This window comes from Ostrea edulis, chromosome 8 (assembly GCF_947568905.1).
Source record: "Ostrea edulis chromosome 8, xbOstEdul1.1, whole genome shotgun sequence".
Taxonomy (NCBI): Eukaryota; Metazoa; Mollusca; class Bivalvia; order Ostreida; family Ostreidae; genus Ostrea; species Ostrea edulis.
The window spans coordinates 49,992,790-50,011,729 of NC_079171.1; the positions used below are offsets into that span (position 1 = coordinate 49,992,790).

General features: G+C 34.5%; 1 protein-coding gene across 2 annotated transcripts in view; it reads right to left on the reverse strand.

The window, feature by feature from the left end:
- LOC130049159 (transient receptor potential cation channel subfamily M member 2-like) overlaps nucleotides 1–18,940 on the reverse strand; it is an 80,663-nt gene that overhangs the window by 23,598 nt on the left and 38,125 nt on the right. For both annotated transcript variants that reach the window (XM_056146368.1, XM_056146369.1), the window contains exons 13-16: nucleotides 13,817–13,879; nucleotides 11,833–12,040; nucleotides 3,483–3,752; nucleotides 520–619 (exon numbers count right to left, since the gene is read on the reverse strand). In XM_056146368.1, the coding sequence (XP_056002343.1) occupies nucleotides 520–619; nucleotides 3,483–3,752; nucleotides 11,833–12,040; nucleotides 13,817–13,879 (641 nt within the window). The remainder of the gene's footprint in view (nucleotides 1–519; nucleotides 620–3,482; nucleotides 3,753–11,832; nucleotides 12,041–13,816; nucleotides 13,880–18,940) is intronic.

Sequence of the window (18,940 nt, forward strand, 5' to 3'; positions counted from 1 at the left end):
CATTATACGTCAATTTCAAGTGCCAAAAAAGCCATGTACAGAACACTATACCTCAATAACAAGCATTCTGATCCTAGTTTTTCTCTTTGATTTTCTAATTCTTCTTCAATATAGAAATAAAAAATACGCTTCCCAAAAAAAATACTGGTGCGCTGATAAGTTATGTGCGCGAAAATATATATGGTTCAATTAATTTCATTCTTATCCTTTAAAATGGTAGCATTTTAGTGAAGTATTTGTAAAATGTTAACTTAGACAAGAAATCAACACCTCTTTCTATCTTTATTTCTAGCATATGTGCCTGGTTGTAAAAATAGTTGTAATAGTTCGAAAAACAAAATTTTAAATCGAGGCGAAACATGCCGTTCTCATCTTAGGCAAAAGTATTTTTTTTTTACCAAAAACTGCTCTTTATTATGTTATGCAATTTGGCGTACATATTCAACATGTATTCAATTATGAAATATACCCTGATTGGGATAAATGTCCAAACAAGAAGTATTTAAGAAATGTACTCACATGGAATGGTTCTCCAAATCCCTGGATAAAATCTGTTCCTTTATATCATTTGCTTTCTTCGCCAATTTCTTCAGAATTGCAGAGGAAATTAGCCCTGTCACTGACATGAAGTTGAGATTGAAAAGTATACAAGCAATCAATGGTATTAAATTGAAATCATATTGAAGTTTCATATAAACAAATAACAAATACACTATCATGTCAAACTTTCAATAACATAAAGTTTATTATCATATATATATATATATATATATACATTTTAGATAAAGGTAACTGAAGGTCATTTTAGGGAGTTCGGCTCGAGGTGGCGTGGATCTTAGCACTACTTTACAAACAGATGTAATTTTCAGCGCTAGCAACAAATACAGTAAAATATCTGTATATCGAATATGGTTTATCTCGAATACCCCGCTTGAGTTGAAGTCAACCGCCGGTCCCTGCCATTTTCCCTATATAAATGATTAAAAAAACTTCTGATATTTCGAACACGGTAATCTCGAATACTCCGCTTATGTCAAAGTATGTTCAAGGTCCCATACCCCACATTCACCTGGTTTATCTCGAAGTGCCGTCAATTTTCTGCTCTGCTTACCATAACTGACGTCATTAAGTCACACATTCTCACCCGCGGCTACATCAATTATAATCAATGATCGCTAATCCACGCTCGCTTTTTCCGAGTAGACCAAGGTCGTCATAAATGGTTCAACAGCTTGTGTGATTAGTGAATCCTTCCAACATTATGGCTAAAGTTCACCGCCAATTATGAACTAACACACCCAATTCCAGGGATGGTGTTTTGAATGACACACGCTATATCATTAACATGTGGGTTAGATAAACGCACAAAATCGTCGAAGTACGCTTGAAGGCAATGCTCTTAGTAACGATAATGCATTTAATAATACACGCTTCATCATTAAAACTAGTACAGAGAAAACACGAATAATTTATTTAATAAACATTTAAAACTTGTTGGTTTTTTAAATCCGTTTTCTTGTTTCTTACGTGATAGGTTCTTTCATTACAACGCAATAACTACATGTCAGTCGAGCTCGAGCCTGGGCATCAGTAAACTTAAAGTAAGCATGCAGACACGATCATCTTAATTTTGAAACACATTGTGAATTCAATTGGATGTTAATATATATATATATATATAAACGAAATGTTTGTCTTTGAAATTCCACAATATAAATTCATCAACTTGCATTAAACTATAAGAAACTGCAACAGGGTTGTTGTTTATAATGCAAATCCCATATTATGCATCAAATATTTTCCTTCAAAATATATCCAAGATTGATTTTGGATATTTCGAACCCCCGGATATCTCGAAGTTTTTTCGAGGTCCCTCGGACTTCGAGATAGAGATATTTTAATATATATATATATTCATATATATAGTCATTGGATTTTAATGCTGTCATTTCTGGAGGACGCATATGAAACACGGAACCATGTATGATAGACCTGAGGAGGGATCAGGTGTATGCACTCTCTGTTGACGGGTCACATCCGATAAAATAAACGAGGTATTTTCGAAGTAAAAATCAGTGTGTAAAGAACGGCCTACCAATCTGTATGAAACAAGTCAGACAACGTTTGACCCACATCCGTTCTGTACTTATTTCTTTCATTCAACATAAATGTGAATGGTAAATTAACAATTCATTTTTTTAACAAACGGTTTGACTTCAGTTTCTATACTATCAACTCTCCACATTCATGTAGCGATATTTCATTATCCTATAGTTAGCTTTGTGTCTCTAAACTGATTCAATACGCAAGAACTTCTTTTGGCGTATGGTCAGTTTTAAATCGAAGCAGAGTTCTGACAAATAATTTGATATTACATGAGTTTCAATAATCGCTTTTAAAGTCAACATTTCGCATGGGCCAAGTGTTTTATGACGTGTTTCATACCAATTGTAAGGTCATTTATGCACACTGATTTTGACTACGGATAACTCAAGAAACAGGGTTTACAGCGGATTTAACTGGTTGACAGGGGCTACGCACTTTTCCTATGCACCTTACCCAACCTCTGGTACAACGTCTATCTAGTAGTATGTATTTGTCTAACTCATAACTTTGTAATCCTGAAAAGGAGTTACATGTGTGATTTTGAAAAGCAGAACGTTTTTATCAAACGAATTTTATGGACATGGATAGATATATGTATGTAATACGTGACCAATGCGTGCTATTCGTTCTTGTGAAATTAAATTAAAGCATATCTAAAATGCTGCAAGACAATTTCAAGAAAGTTTCTTCGTTTTACAAATCAAATTATCGGATATAAAGTTACATACAAATTTATACATGTTCAAATGTTACAACAATAAATTTTGTCAGCGGACAAAACATCTTTCGAAATAAATGCTCTCATGTCCCAAATAGTTTGGCTAAAGTTCACATTAATGTCAACCGAACATGACAATTATTTTGGTCGTGAGTTTGCATTTTTCAGTAAAATTCAATCATTTTCTGAACTTGAGTAAAACTCAATTTCTGTCCAATAGTGTATGATCATTTGATTGATGTTTTCCGCGGCTGTCAGCAATTTTTCAGTTTTATAGTGGCGCCCAGTTTTTATTGGTGGAAGAGAGAACCCAGATACAATGTACTTGGGAAGAGACCACCGACCTTCCGAAAGTAAAATGGGGAAACTGTCTCACTTACCGGCGCGAGTGGGATTCGAACCCGCGCCGAGGAAAGGTGAGAAGCCGTGAGATTTAGAGCGCGATGTTCTAACCACTCTGCCATCAAGGCCCCCAAATATATTGTATGCAACATATTACTACCGTTGTGAATTGTTATATCACCACAACGAACAACTACATACGTCGTGATATGTTGACGTCACTTAGCAAAATGTATTTCATATCACAGCTACCTGGAGAGGCATTAAGGCCAAAAGTGCTAACAGTAAAATGTTATTCTACTTTTATTATACTTACACAGGTGGTGTTCACTTCTTAACCAACAAATTTCTGCCAATTCTTTTCTATTTGCAAGCAATGCCCATATAAGGATATCAGAAACATCGGTATCTTCATTTTCATCTATTTCTGTCCCTTTGTTTCCTTTGGAGTTTTCTCCTTTATTTTCTCCGCTTCCCGTGTTATCTCCATTTTCATCTATTTTTTTCTTTTTCTCTCCTTTGACATTCTGCGCTTTATCTTCCCCGCTTCCCGTGGTATCTTCCTTTTTTCGGTCTGCCTTGGGATCTAAACACATAAATGAAGTAAAAGAAAAATATATTGTGGGATAAAGTGAATATTAATGTATCATTCGACATAAGCAAATGGGAACAAATTTGCCTTTGACACTTAATGTTTTGAATACATAGAAAGTGTTATATGTACTGGTCTTAACAATGCATTTGTATATATTGACATACTTACGATTAACTACTTATTGCACTATTTCATGTTTGTATTCACTTTGGTCCGAATAAACAGCCCTTTAAAAATCTTGCTACATTAGATACCAAGCATTTAATTGTATACACATTCATATTTGAGGTTGTATTGGGTAAGTGTTGTTAATTTCATCTTTTTGTGCAATATCACCCTCTATATTACTTTTGAAATGTAATAGTCACGTTACATTGCTGTGATAAACACGATTGAAAATATTTTCTGGAATCTCAGTTCAGTTAAGGATTCCCGAGAAGAATTACAGTGCTGTATAATAAATGTACATCAGTGCACTTCGCACCATATGACGTCACAATAAATACGACGTCACAACGTACAAGTTCTTACAGTTATATCGCGGGGAACATGTCATAATAGTATGTCGTTATTTACTACCGTTATCAAGTGATAAGCAGTATGCATGAACAAATTTCTTGTCAAATGCTTATCATTTACTCATATATTATTTCTTTTTCATATCAAATCACTCAGCATTTAATGCATACCAGAATAAAAAAGGAAATTCCAGAAGTACTTTTTCTAGGTTTTAGAGCAAATCTGTCATAGGGTAAACGAATTAAGATAGGGGCATGTTCTCCTATCTCAAATGTTGATGTAGTAACATTACTCTATCCTTTGTGGATCTTATTGCTCAAAATCTCTGATAGAGGAATGTTCTCCTATCTCCAATGATGATGTAGTAACATTACTCGATCTTCAATGATCCTATGATAGAGGAATGTTCTCCAATCTCAAATGCTGATAGAGTAACATTACTCTATCTTCTATGGATCTTATTGCTCAAAATCTCTGGTAGAGGAATATTCTCCTATCTCCAATGATGATGTAGTAACATTACTCTTATCTTCTGTGGAACCTATGATAGAGGAATGTTCTCCTATCTCAATGCTGATGTAGTAACATTACTCTATCCTCTGTGGATCGTATTGCTCAAAATCTCTGATAGAGGAATGTTCTCCTATCTCCAATGATGTGTAGTAACATTACTGTATCCTCTGTGGATCTTATTCCTCAAAATCTCTGATAGAGGAATGTGCTCCTATCTCCAATGATGATGTAGTAACATTACTCTATCTTCAATGATCTTATTGCCCAAAATCTATGATAGAGGAATATTCCCCTATCTCAAATGCTGATGGAGTAACATTACTCTATCTTCTGTGGAACCTATGATAGAGGAATGTTCTCCCATCTCAAATGTTAATGTAGTAACATTACTCTATCTTCTATGGATCCTATGACAGAGGAATATTCTCCTATCTCAAATGCTGATGGACTAACATTACTCTATCTTCTATGGATCTTATTGCTCAAAATCTATGATAGAGGAATGTTCTCCTATCTCCAATGATGATGTAGTAACATTACTCTATCTTCAATGATCTTATTGCTCAAAATCTCTGATAGAGGAATATTCTCCTATCTCAAATGCTGACGGAGTAACATTACTCTATCTTCTATGGATCTTATTGCTCAAAATCTCTGATAGAGGAATATTCTCCTATCTCCAATGATGATGTAGTAACGTTACTCTATCTTCTGTGAAACCTATGATAGAGGAATGTTCTCCTATCTCAAATGCTCGAGTAGCATTACTCTATCCTCTGTGGATCTTATTGCTCAAAATCTCTGATAGAGGAATGCTCTCCTATCTCCAATGATGATGTAGTAACATTACTCTATCTTCTGTGGATCTTATTGCTCAAAATATCTAATAGAGGAATGTTCTCCTATCCCCAATGATGATGTAGTAACATTACTCTATCTTCAATAATGTTATTGCTCAAAAGATATGATAGAGGAATATTCTCCTATCTCAAATACTGATGGAGTAACATTACTCTATCTTCTGTGGAACCTATGATAGAGGAATGATCTCCTATCTCAAATGTTGATGTAGTAACATTACTCTATCTTCTATGGATCCTATGATAGAGGAATATTCTCTCTAAATAGAGGCATATACCTGGGAAGTCTTGTATCAATGATGTCACATTCACCTGGTATTACGATGTTATTTACACAAAAATCATAAAAATCTCATTATTTTCTTTAAGATCATCATTACTACATCATCATTGGAGGTAGGAGAATATTCCTCTATCAGAGATTTTGAGAAATAAGATCCATAGAAGATAAAGTAATGTTACTCCATCAACATTTGAGATAGGAGAATATTCCTCTATCATAGGATCATTGAAGATAGAGTAATGTTACTACATTATCATTGGATATAGGAGAACATTCCTCTATCAGAGATTTTGAGCAATAAGATCCACAGAAGATAGAGTAATGTTACTACATCAACATTTGAGATAAGAGAACATTCCTCTATCTTAATTCGTTTACCCTATGACAGATTTGCTCTAAAACCTAGAAAAAGTACTCCTGGAATCTTTTTTATTCTGGAATGCATTATTTATCATATCTAGTTTGCGCAAAGGTGATGCTCATCTTATATCGTTGCCTTGAAATATCCCCCATATATTCTCCTGATTCCGATCAGCACTTCGCTTAATTTACATAATAATTGCGAACAGCTGCAGTAATGTAAAAGTGCAACGAAGTATAGTGTATGGTGGTGCTTGATGTTTATATATTTATATTCTTAAGACATTGCTATATCAGAAAAGTGCTCAGAGCAATTTCTGACACAAAAAGAAACCCCTTTCCGCGTCTGATAATCTCTTGCATACTCTCAACAATTAAGAAATATGCTGCATTAGATGCATTTTAAACTTCCTTCTTGTTCCCAAGACTTCTCAGCTAATGTAAAGTAGGTCCCGTTTTTCAATATTAAATAGGTCGGCCTGCATGTAACCAATATCGTTGCACTATTGTAATTATCACAATCACTTTTGTTGGATCTAAATGTCACGTGATAGTTTCGTGACGATAAACACATGCTTCGATGAAAATATATGGAAGCATACTAGGTCGGTTTAAACGTCGTTTCGTTCTCGGATATTTTTCATTAAATAGCATCCATATAAAACACTAAAGACCACTTTATGCGTCTACTTTCTTTTAATTTTGTATGGGACGCCTTAATTCAATTGAGATGTCAACTTCCATATCACGTGTGATTCCGGGTTAGAGTAGGTCCTCAGTACTCTTTGCTTGTCGTAAGAAGCGATCAAATGGGGCGAACCTTCGAATGAGACCGCAAAAATCGATGCCCCGTGTCACAACATGTGCAACACGATAAAGATCCATCCCTGTTCAATGGCCCTAAGTGTAGAGCATAGGCCTAAATATTGCAGTCATTCACCGGTAATGGTGACGTCTCCATATCAGTGAAAGATTCTCAAGAAGAACGTTAAACAGTATACAATCAATCAATTAACTTGCACATCAAAATAAAGTACACAGAAATGAATAAAATACAATGTTAATTCAACTTTAATGAGTCAGTTAGTCCTTGAGATTAAGGAATATAATATAAAAATGGAATTTCACAATTAAAGAAACTCTATGTCTAAGTAAATCCCCCACACTGCGGAGGTTTGTTTTTTCCGTCTGAGTAGCGGGACGTGTGAATAATTTAAAAATGGTAAATATATTTAGACAGTTACTATTTTTTACTCGAACCCCCCCCCCCCCCCACACACACACAAAGATTGGTTTTATTTTTTGTTGCATAAAACGAACTCCTTGGATACGCATCCGTCACAGTCATATCATGACGTACGCCAAAACATATATATGACGTCACGCAGCGTCCTATCTTGTTTTTATATCAAAATTGTACTGTGAACTGAATCTTCGAGCAAGAAGACCACAAGATTGACATGATAATACACGTAAGTTCACTATCATAATCCAAGGTGTTACTTTGCGAAATGTTTGTGAGATATGTTACATTTTCAAAATCATTACGCTCTCAAATTTTCAGTCGTGTGCGCTTTAAACTAGTTCAAAATCCATACATGCTCAACATGAACGAAATGTGCCGTGTGCTGAGATTGATTAGTTGGTACATAAAGGAAAATGCGAGATGTATAATATATATATATATATATATATATATATATATATATATATACAAAGCACTAAAATGACCATTGACACGAACAACCAGATTGTCAAATATTCGGGACGACCCGTCCCTTCTTCAGGACAAACGAAAAGAATTAAATAATGTGGCCAATATCAACAGAGAATATAAACAAAAACTACATATAAATACATCTAGCACTACAACCACACCAATCTACAAACGTATTTACAACGCAGAATACATGTTTTTTTGGTCTTTAGGCTTGCCAATCAATGTTAAAAGTGGAGCGAATTAGGACATGCCTTATTCGTCCAAAGAGCTGATCCAAAATGTCCGAAATGAAAAAAATAGACTTAATCAATGTCAAGTGGAACGAGTTAACCCAATTACGTTCACAAATAGTAAAGCTAACTCGCATCCAGAGATATTCCATTTTAAGTATGCATTAAGAATAAATAATTTATAAAAGATAATAATAATTAATAAATACAAAAAAAAGATAAATAAATAAATGAAAATAAACTATGGATTAAGGATTATCTCCCTCATGCATAGCTCTTATCCTTAGACGAATTTGACTCATCTTTTTTGGCATGCTGTTTTTGGCTATAATAGCTCTAAAACTTCATTGTTATTTCGGATTTCAAACATTTCGGTTGAGCATCACTGAAGAGACATTATTTGTCGAAATGCGCATCTGGTGCATCAAAATTGGTACCGTATAAGTTTTACATTATGACCCCCTGGGTCGAGGCCTCTGCTGGTGGACTGTTAGTCCCCGAGGGTTTCTACAGCCCAGTAGCTAAGTACTTCATTACTAGCTTGAAAATACGGATGTATATTTAATTGCTGTTATAAAATTTAGAAATTCATTTCAAAATTAAGGATTATCTCCCTCATGCATAGCTCTTATCCTTAGACGAATTTGACTCATCTTTTTTGGCACGCTGTTTTTGGCTATAATAGCTCTAAAACTTCATTGTTATTTCGGATTTCAAACATTTCGGTTGAGCATCACTGAAGAGACATTATTTGTCGAAATGCGCATCTAGTGCATCAAAATTGGTACCGTATAAGTTTTACATTATGACCCCCTGGGTCGAGGCCTCTGCTGGTGGACTGTTAGTCCCCGAGGGTCTCTACAGCCCAGTAGCTAAGTACTTCGTTACTAGCTTGAAAATACGGATGTATATTTAATTACTGTTATAAAATTTAGAAATTCATTTCAAAATTAAGGATTATCTCCCTCATGCATAGCTCTTATCCTTAGACGAATTCGACTCCACTTTTTTGGCACGCTGTTTTTGACTATAATAGCTCTAAAACTTCATTGTTATTTCGGATTTCAAACATTTTGTTTGAGCATCACTGAAGAGACATTATTTGTAGAAATGCGCATATGGTGCATCAAAATTGGTACCGTATAAGTTTTACATGTAAATGTAGTAAGAAACGAAGAAAGATTGAGAGAAAGATAATGTAAATAACAAGTTTGAATAAGTTAACAAAATGGACCAACTCCAAACAAAACAAAGAATAGGCAACCTAGGAAATTGAATCAACATAAGACATTCCCGTATTGATCATGCCAACAAACGAATGGCTGGTGTTTTTAAGGAACCACCAATGGCATCCTTCAGACGTCCCAGAAACCCGAAGGACATGGTAGTAAGGACCAAACTGGATAATCCTTTACCCAATGGAGGTTTCAAAACATGCTCATACCTCAGATGTCAATTATGCAAATATAGCTCAGACACTGAGAGTTTTAGCAGGGGTTGCAGTTATAAAATATTGGGAAATTTTTCCTGCAAAACCAATAACTGCATCTATCTCATCAGTTGTGATGTCTACCAGAAGCAGTGGATAGGAGAAACAACAGACTTTCGCAGACGGGTCAACAACCACCGGTCCTCCATCAGAACCAAAAAAAGATTTGCCAGTAGCAACACATTTCAATGGCAATAACCACCGATGGGAGGACATGACAGTAATGGTTATTGATCATGACCTTAATTGGTCAGATACCGAAAGAAAGCAGAAGGAAAAATTCTGGATGCACAGGTTGAAGTAATTTGAACCGCATGGTATCAACAAACCTACTGACTACACCAGGATGAATACGGGTTAAACCCTTACTAGATTTTAAGCTTCATCTAGACCTACTCGTCTGATCATGTCCCAAACAGTGGCACTATGACCATTTTTGAACACATTGTTTTCTTTTCAGTTCTGTTTACAATCAGCCCAATCCTTTTAATTACTTTGAACATTACAACCGATTGCTTACATGTAAAACCCATTTATCAGTTTCCGTGATTCTATGTTTTTTGCACGTCTACCCGAGACATGATCAGTACGGGAATGTCTGATGTTGATTGAATTTCCTAGGCTGCTGCTTCATTGTTTGTGTTTGGAGTTGGTCCATTTTGTTAACTTATTCAAACTTGTTATTTACATTATCTTTCTCTCAAATTTTGTTCTTTTCTTACTTCATTTACATAGTTTATTTTCATTTTTTTTTTGTATTTCTTACTTATCATATTTTACAAATTATTTATTCTTAATGCATAGTTAAAATAGAATCTCTCTGGGTACGACTTAGTTTTACATTATTGTAATTATCTCAACGTAATTGGGTTAACTCGTTCCACTTGACATTAATTAAGTCTATTTTTTTCATTTCGGATATTTTGGATCAGCTCTTTGGACGAATAAGGCATTTCCTAATTCGCTCCACTTTTAACATTGATTGTCAAGCCTAAAGACCAAAAAACATGTAGTCTGTGTTGTAAATACGTTTGTAGATTAGTATATTTGTAGTGCTTGAGAAAATTAAGAGTCTAATAATAAAATGAACAATACTCACCCGACCTCGTGGACACATCATAAAATATGACTATGCGTAGAATTAAGTATTAGTAATGAAACAGAATTTTAGAAATGTTTGTTCAAAAGCGGTCAATTACTGGCCTAAGTGAATACAAACAAGAAATATTCCAGTAAGTAGTTAATCGTAAATACATCAATATTGTTATAATCAGTTATTATAACACGTCCTCTGCATACAAGTCTTACAAGACATTAATTATTAAAGACAAAAATATTCCCTTTTGTTTATTCCGTGTGGTACATAAGTATTTCTTTTTTTTCTTCCATAAATTATCTCTAAAGCGACAATAAATGTCATCTTTGTAAAGTTTTTCAATTCCTATTATGAAATACTAGTGAATACTATGAGAATCCGTATAGAAATGGATAGCAACAGGATAATCAGTTTCTCGTCTAATAAATGACAAATTCAAAACATGTCTTTGGTATGAAGTAACCCCAGTTTATCCCATATCTACAATTTTGTTGCATTTTTTACAAAACACTCCATAAACTACATTGCTGGATTTACAATTGATATAATTTTTGATATGATATTTGTTACCGTTGCAGTCCTGAAATTGATTGGTTTTAATGACATATTGACATAAAGTACACTTTTTAGCACCACACAGCTCCCATAGATTTTCTTTTCTAAAAAAAAAGATTATTGTGTACTAGGATGTCTTTTAAATTTTTGTTTCTTTTAAAAGCCACTATGGGCATCTCTCTAAAAACGTTTTTGAGGCGGTCAGAATTTGCAAGAATATTTTGACGGTTTTTGAAACTCTTATGAATATTGGGAAGCACTTTAGAATAGTCTACCACAAAGGAAACGCAGATACCCTGCTTCGTCTTTTTTCTGTAGTTTAGGAGATTTGATCGGTCGAGTTTATCTACTTTCTAAGTTTTTTTTTTTTTTTTTTTTTTACATCAATATCTAAATAACCGCGTTTTCGTAGATCCTTCATTGTTTTATGTCAATTGTTTTCTTACCCTCATCATATTTAAGTAATAGGCGACACAATCCTCTTGCAGATGATGCTACGGACATTCCTAGAACAACCGGTTTAACAGGTTTAACCGTCTTAACCTTCTTAACCGTCTTTTTCCCTGTTTGCGTTTCCTCATTTTTAGATTGCATTTGCTTATCCATTAATCTATATTCCTTAAACACAGTCGTGGCAAATTCTTCGTGGATTTGCTGAAATAAGAATTCACCTGTGTATCATGCATGCAAAAAACGCGACTAGGTGAAGGGCTTTCATAGTAATATACACTACGATTTTGCTGGGAAATTATACCCCAAGTTCAAAAATATAATCACAGTAGTTTCGGGTAAACACCGAAACGATACTACCAGTATGTTGAATGTGGCTGTACTTCCGAGAGTTCCCTTATAGTAATGTTATATGACGTCAGCTGAATATTACATAACACTTTATTTTTCAAAAACATCAAGTAGTCCTGATTTTAAACTAAAGGTTTGGGTATATGCTGGTTACCAACTAAATTTTTGTTGATATAATTACATGTAGAACGAAATAAAACCCTTTACATAAAAAGTGCTGGAAGCAAATACACACTCAAATCAAAGATATGATTTAACGACATATTGACAATCATCAGTGAATTACCGGGGTTGTCCACATTCATATAGGTACAATGCGATTACATGTAACAGACTAGACAGACAAGCCATGAGTTGTTCCAAACACTTTTCAAACACATAGATCTATCTAAAATTCATCTTGGTCAAATTCGTACTGTTGGCAAGAACAGATGTACCAGTACTTTTCCACTTTTTTACCTACAATTTACTATTGCAGAAATATCAAGTTGGCAATTATGCCAATTCAACTTAATTGATAGATTATCACCCCTGCCCATCCCTCAAAAATTGGCCAACCCGGATTTTTTTTTATTTTGCTGAACTTGTGATTTCCGGGACATTTTCCATGTCCGAATCCGGTATTTACACGTCTTGTTCACGTTTCCGGTATAGCAACGTGAAAAGCCACGTGCAGAAAATAGATAATATGTTTTTTCTTGATTTTTTACGGGCGTAAATTAAAGAAATGGATTAATGATTTTCATATCTTTAATAAGTTTGGTATCTTTTTGTGTTTGAAATTAAAGCTTAACCTGGAATTCGTCTGTAAAAAATAACATATATTGATATCCATCTGGCATTAAATGATATGCCTCTGTTGATAAAAACTCGTGTGTCTTTATTATTTTCTCAGAAAATAAAACTAAAAAAAAAATAGAATCCTCCCACCCGCCCCATACTTTTTGGTGACCCTGGATGATAATCTACTAATCAAATTGAATTGGCCTTAATGATAAAATTGTATTTGAAAATTTGAAAAGGACGTTCGTTTCGCAGCCAGGAGGCTGTGTTCAATCCTTGTGTCTAATTAAAACCACATGCAATTTGTGCAGCATAGGTAATGACCTATCCTATGCCAAGCATCCGGAATTAGAACTAAAAGTTACAGGTTTTTCGGATATCAATTAAAATACTGAGGTTATAGAACTTTCAATAATACAGCCGTCGGCCCCATTCATAAGTCAACATTTATGCCACTTTATCAATAGCTGGTGGGGTTTTTACATGGGAAGAATATCGAATGGGATCTAACACAATATTTACACAAGTAAACTTTCATATGTGTTAAAGTGTTCAATATTTAGATAACTTTATACACTATTTCATCCTTATGACACAAATTGGCTTGCTTAGTTAGTAAAACATTATTCGGGACATAAACGTTTTATCTTTGGTTTATTTCATTAACTACAAAATATGAATAAATTTCTATGATGGTTCTATTATGATGGATGTGAATAAACAAAGGAAGCCTAAGATAAACTTTGCACAACAGGTTATCCTGCGTTATCCTGTTCTGAATAACATTGATTTCATTCAAACACTTACAAGTACATAAAATTTTGCATGGTATATTTTCTACAATACCTCCAAAATCCACTGTATATGTACACAGAGTTCTTCATTTTCTTCACAATCACAGGAGATCGTCTGAAAGTAAATAATGGGGATGTAAGGTATGCCAGTTTATTGTTGAAGTTGTTACAGACTCTGAAGCGTATTGCTACACCACTTCCACGGAACGGTACGAAACGATTCTTGAACGGAACGGTGACCAGTTTGCACAGAACGCTGAGGGATTTTCACAGAGCGGTGAACGGTTTGCACAAACGTTGAACAGTCTGAAGGAAACGGTGAACGAATTGCACGGAAAACTTCGTACGAAATACTAACCACTTTGTAGGCGTGGCTTGAACACTTTGTGAACGATCTGCAAGAAACGCAGGCATGGCGTGTACGCTTTGATTTTTTGACTTTATTTGGTTCTTCCTGGGGTTAGTTAAGAAAAAGAAATAGTTCAATATAATGGCAATATTTTAGATATTAAAACAGGTTAGGAAAGAAATGATAATGATTCATTTTAAAATGATTGCTCATGTGCGACGCGATACATTTCATTGTTACTTACTAGCTCATTGAATAATGAACACGTTGAAATATCTTTTTTACTTTGGCAATAAAAGAAAAAAAATCAAATATTATATCGTCATGGAATATTAATCATTCAATTTTTATTGATTCATTCCTCTAGTGAATCAAATGGTCGCGTCTATTTCGCTGGTTTGGTACATTTAATCTGAATGTCGTTAAAATACATGCGCAGCATGTATATTTCAAGTCTCTTCCCAAAACAAATGTGAAATAAACCTATACATGTCTATAACAAGGCAAGTCTGAAACATTTTCCGGCGGGGAGGGGGTTGTGGGTCGGTACAAAACGTTTTCTGCAGCCTTATTTGGTTCTTCCTAGGGTTAGTTTAAACAAAAAATTGTTTCAACATAATATCAATATTCTCGATATCAAAAAGGTTGAGAAGGAAATGATAATGACAATGAAAATGACAATTTGAAATAAGTACTCATGTACAACGTGGTAAATTTAATTTTTACTTATTAGCTTAAATGGCGAATGTGTCGGAATAAAAACAAATATTGTTTTTACTTCGGAAATGAAAGACAAAGATGCAAATTGTGTATCGTCATGGAATACTAAATATTCAAATTTTATTGATTCACTGCTCTAAGTAGTTTATTAAAATGGTCCAGTTTGATTCGTTGTTCTTTTTTTGTCAAGGGAGGTTCAAACACATGTGAAGTTTGTATAATCCTCTTCTCAAAGACAGATGCTCAATAAACCTTTACAATTTTATATGTGTGTACGACAACAGATAAAATGATTTAAAACAATATCATCAGCCAAAACTAAAAGATATTAATGGAAGGGGATGGGGTTGCAGCTACATATAGATATTATATTGTAGCCAGTCGATAAGATCATGTCATCTTGGATAAAAAGGAAAATACAACACAAAAAGAAACAATCAAAATATGATTGAAATATATTGAGAAGTAAAATCAAATATTCAAATTAATAAATAAAATAGATAACGACTAACTTCAGTAATGTTCAACAGATTATTCAACTACATGTATATATGCAAGTATGGTAGCGGATCTAACATCTATTTTTGATTAGATTGTTGTATTTGCCTCCACATTAAACCTAATGAAACCAGCATTTATTTTGGGAGATAAACATAAGAAACATCTATTCTATCATGTTTGAATATCTCGCCAATTTGCACACATTCTGTACAAATGTTAATTTTAAATACCTATAATATGGTAAAAGAAAAACACTTTGGAATTTGCATAGAATATACAAGGTATACAACAGCTCACTCTTTGCATCATGAAGACAGTTCCTATAAACAAGTTTGATAAAAACATTTCTATATTCCAAAAGAGGAAATTGATCATACAAATGTAACAAGACAAATAGATTATTCCGCCTTGTATAACACTACCGAGAACAGAGATATATAATGTATCTGCATTTGTTGGAAACTACCAAAAGTGTTAAAATCATATCTGCCTGGTGGTTTTATAATAACCATATTTCGGTTATTTGCAGATTTTCAATGTTGAAAGTCCATCTCGGAGACATATTGAATTAATTGTTCAAATTCCCAACAATATCCACCTGTCCTAATCCCACACCGAAATGAGTTGCACGTTTTGCACGGTCTGTAAGTTTCTAAAGACGTGGTTTGAACAATCTACACGTTTCTATTGGCGTGGCTTAATCATGTACGGAACGATCCTTGCAATAAAGGGTTTGCACGGAACGCTGAACGGTCTGCACGAAATGCTGAATGGTCTGCGCGAAATGCTGAACGGTCTGCACGAAACGCTGAACGATTTGAACAGAACGATGAGTGGTTTCACGGAACGATTGACGGTTTACACGGAACGAAGCAAAATGCTTTTGAGGTGTAGTAGTAAGCTTTCGGGGTCTGTACTATTATGTTAACATATATCGTGAATAAAATAAGAAGACATCTTTGAGAAATACATGAACGGCAAAGGTAACGAACAGGCATCAATATCACAACGTACTCTGTGTAAAGACGGGTGTATACAATGATAATAATCTGATAAAATGTTGATGTCCTTGTCCAGGGTTCGTGTTTGCCAAACTCATTATCTTGTATTCCTTGTTGGAGTTATGGAATTGATTAATTTTCCCTATCTTCACCTTTCACAAGCTTGAATGTGAAAATAATTTGTTTATAGAGGTGAATGTGTTCATATTTGTTTCCGTTTTTCCGACTGACCCTAAATTAAAGCACCGCCCCTGTTTTTAATGCTTTTTTCTTGAAGACATGAATTTTTGTTGCATGTTTACTATTTTGGAAAACTACATATAACATTAGCATATGGTCCATTAGTCTCTAATATCTAAATAATTTAGGAATATTATAATCTTTATTAATTTTTAAGACACTCTGAAGACAGCGACAACTTTCTCCATTAGTCTGAATTTGTGACTATATGGTTTCTTTTATTTCGAGTTCCCAGAGATAATGTCTAATAACAATGAATATTACTAAAAGAAAAATTTAGCATTCAATCATTTACTTGGTGTTAAATAAGTATCAAATGTCGGATATGTAAGACCTGACCAACACACAAGCAATGCGGTCTTATTCTTTTCTTTCATCAATGTAGTGTCGAAAGTATTGTGGGGAAATAGGGAAAACCTTATCGGCAATGCAATGAAATTGGAAGAAGTAAAAATGATGAAACATGCATTTGTTTACATCAATTGTTTTCAAATATATTTAAGTCGACTAACTGTGACATCAACTCGAACTTTAAAAAGAAACAGTATTACACTAAACCAATATTTAGATGTGATTCAACTGTAGAATGTAAGGTTAAAAACAGATAACATAAAATAATAAGTTCTGTTTTGGAAAAAAAATATATTGGTATATCATTAGTTTTCTATGAAATAAATTTAGATCCAATCAATCTTGAAATATAAATCTAGTGTATTGACAACACTGATGATAGAAAATATAATTTATTTAAGGTAACCCCATATCGCATTATAATCTTTTAGAAGTATATAAAGTATATTTATTATAGTTTCAATAGTCAAATGCTGAAAATTATCCATTAAAAAATGATATATTTGTTATTTTCACACTGTGTTAAAATAACAACTGCGACTACTTGCCGCAACATGTATCCTCCTTCAATTTACGTTATGTGCAAGGTGAAGATAACGAACAGTGATCAATCTCATAACTCCTACAAGCAATACAAAATAGATAGTTGGGCAAACACGGACCCCTGGACACACCAGAGGTGGGATCAGGTACCTAGGAGGAGTAAGCATCCCCTGTTGAGCGGTCACACCCGCCGTGAGCCCCATATCCTGATCAGGTAAACGGAGTTATCCGCAGTCAAATCAGTGTGCCAAGAACGGCTTAACAATCGGTATGAAACACGTCAGACAGCATTTGACCCAATACGAGGTTGTATTGACGAACTAGATCGTTATAACGACCATAGAATTTGCGAAATGCTAACTTCAATCGAGACTGTTGAAATCTCTGTACCATCAACTTGTTTGTCAGTAGCTTACCTCGATTTAAAAACTGACTATACCCAAAACAAGCTCTTGCATATCGAATGAGTTGAGATATATAAACACCATATGCAGGTGATAATGGAATATTGCTACATAAATGTGGGAAGTTGAAGATGGAGAAGCTGAAATCATGCCGTTTGTCATACACGGACCCCTGGACACACCAGAGGTGGGATCAGGAGCCTAAGAGGAGTAAGCATCCCCTGTGGACCGGTTACACACGTCGTGAGTCATATATTTTGATCAGGTAAACGGACTTATTTTTTGTCAAAATCAATGTACCAAAACGGTCTAGCTATCGGTATGAAACACGTCAGACAGCAATTGACCCAAAGATAGGTTGTTTTGGCAAACTAGATCGTTATAATTGCCATATAATTTGTGAAATGCTAAGTAAGAGCCAAGATCACAATTGATCGCTTCGTCAGTATGTATGAAAGTGAATTCTTGTAGGGCGAAAGTGTTCTTTGGATCTTTGGAATTTATTTATATTTAACAATATTTTGATAATAACTATTGTAAAAATCTCCAATACCATTCATGTTCATATTATGCATAAATCTAAGTCATTGATTTTTCAAAATCTTTAAACGTCACAGGAGGTTTGAATTACTTTAAATGAAATATCTTACTATCGCATTATACAATGACCTACACAAGTTTTCCATATCTGGTTTTAAACCTCAAACGAAGTGCACGGTTTAAATGATTCATTTCTACTTGAAATGCCATGAAATAATATTGAACTCTGTATGAAGTACCTCTTAAGCTTTACCTTCTGTAACATTACCGTTGAATGCAAGGTGAAGATAACGAACAGTGATCAATCTCATAACTCCTACAAGCAATACAAAATAGATAGTTGGGCAAACACGGACCCCTGGACACACCAGAGGTGGGATCAGGTGCCTAGGAGGAGTAAGCATCCCCTGTTGACCGGTCACACCCGCCGTGAGCCCCATATCCTGATCAGGTAAATGGAGTTATCCGCCGTCAAAATGTAACATTGATCATCCGGAAAGCATACTCTGGAGTATCGAATCAGATGA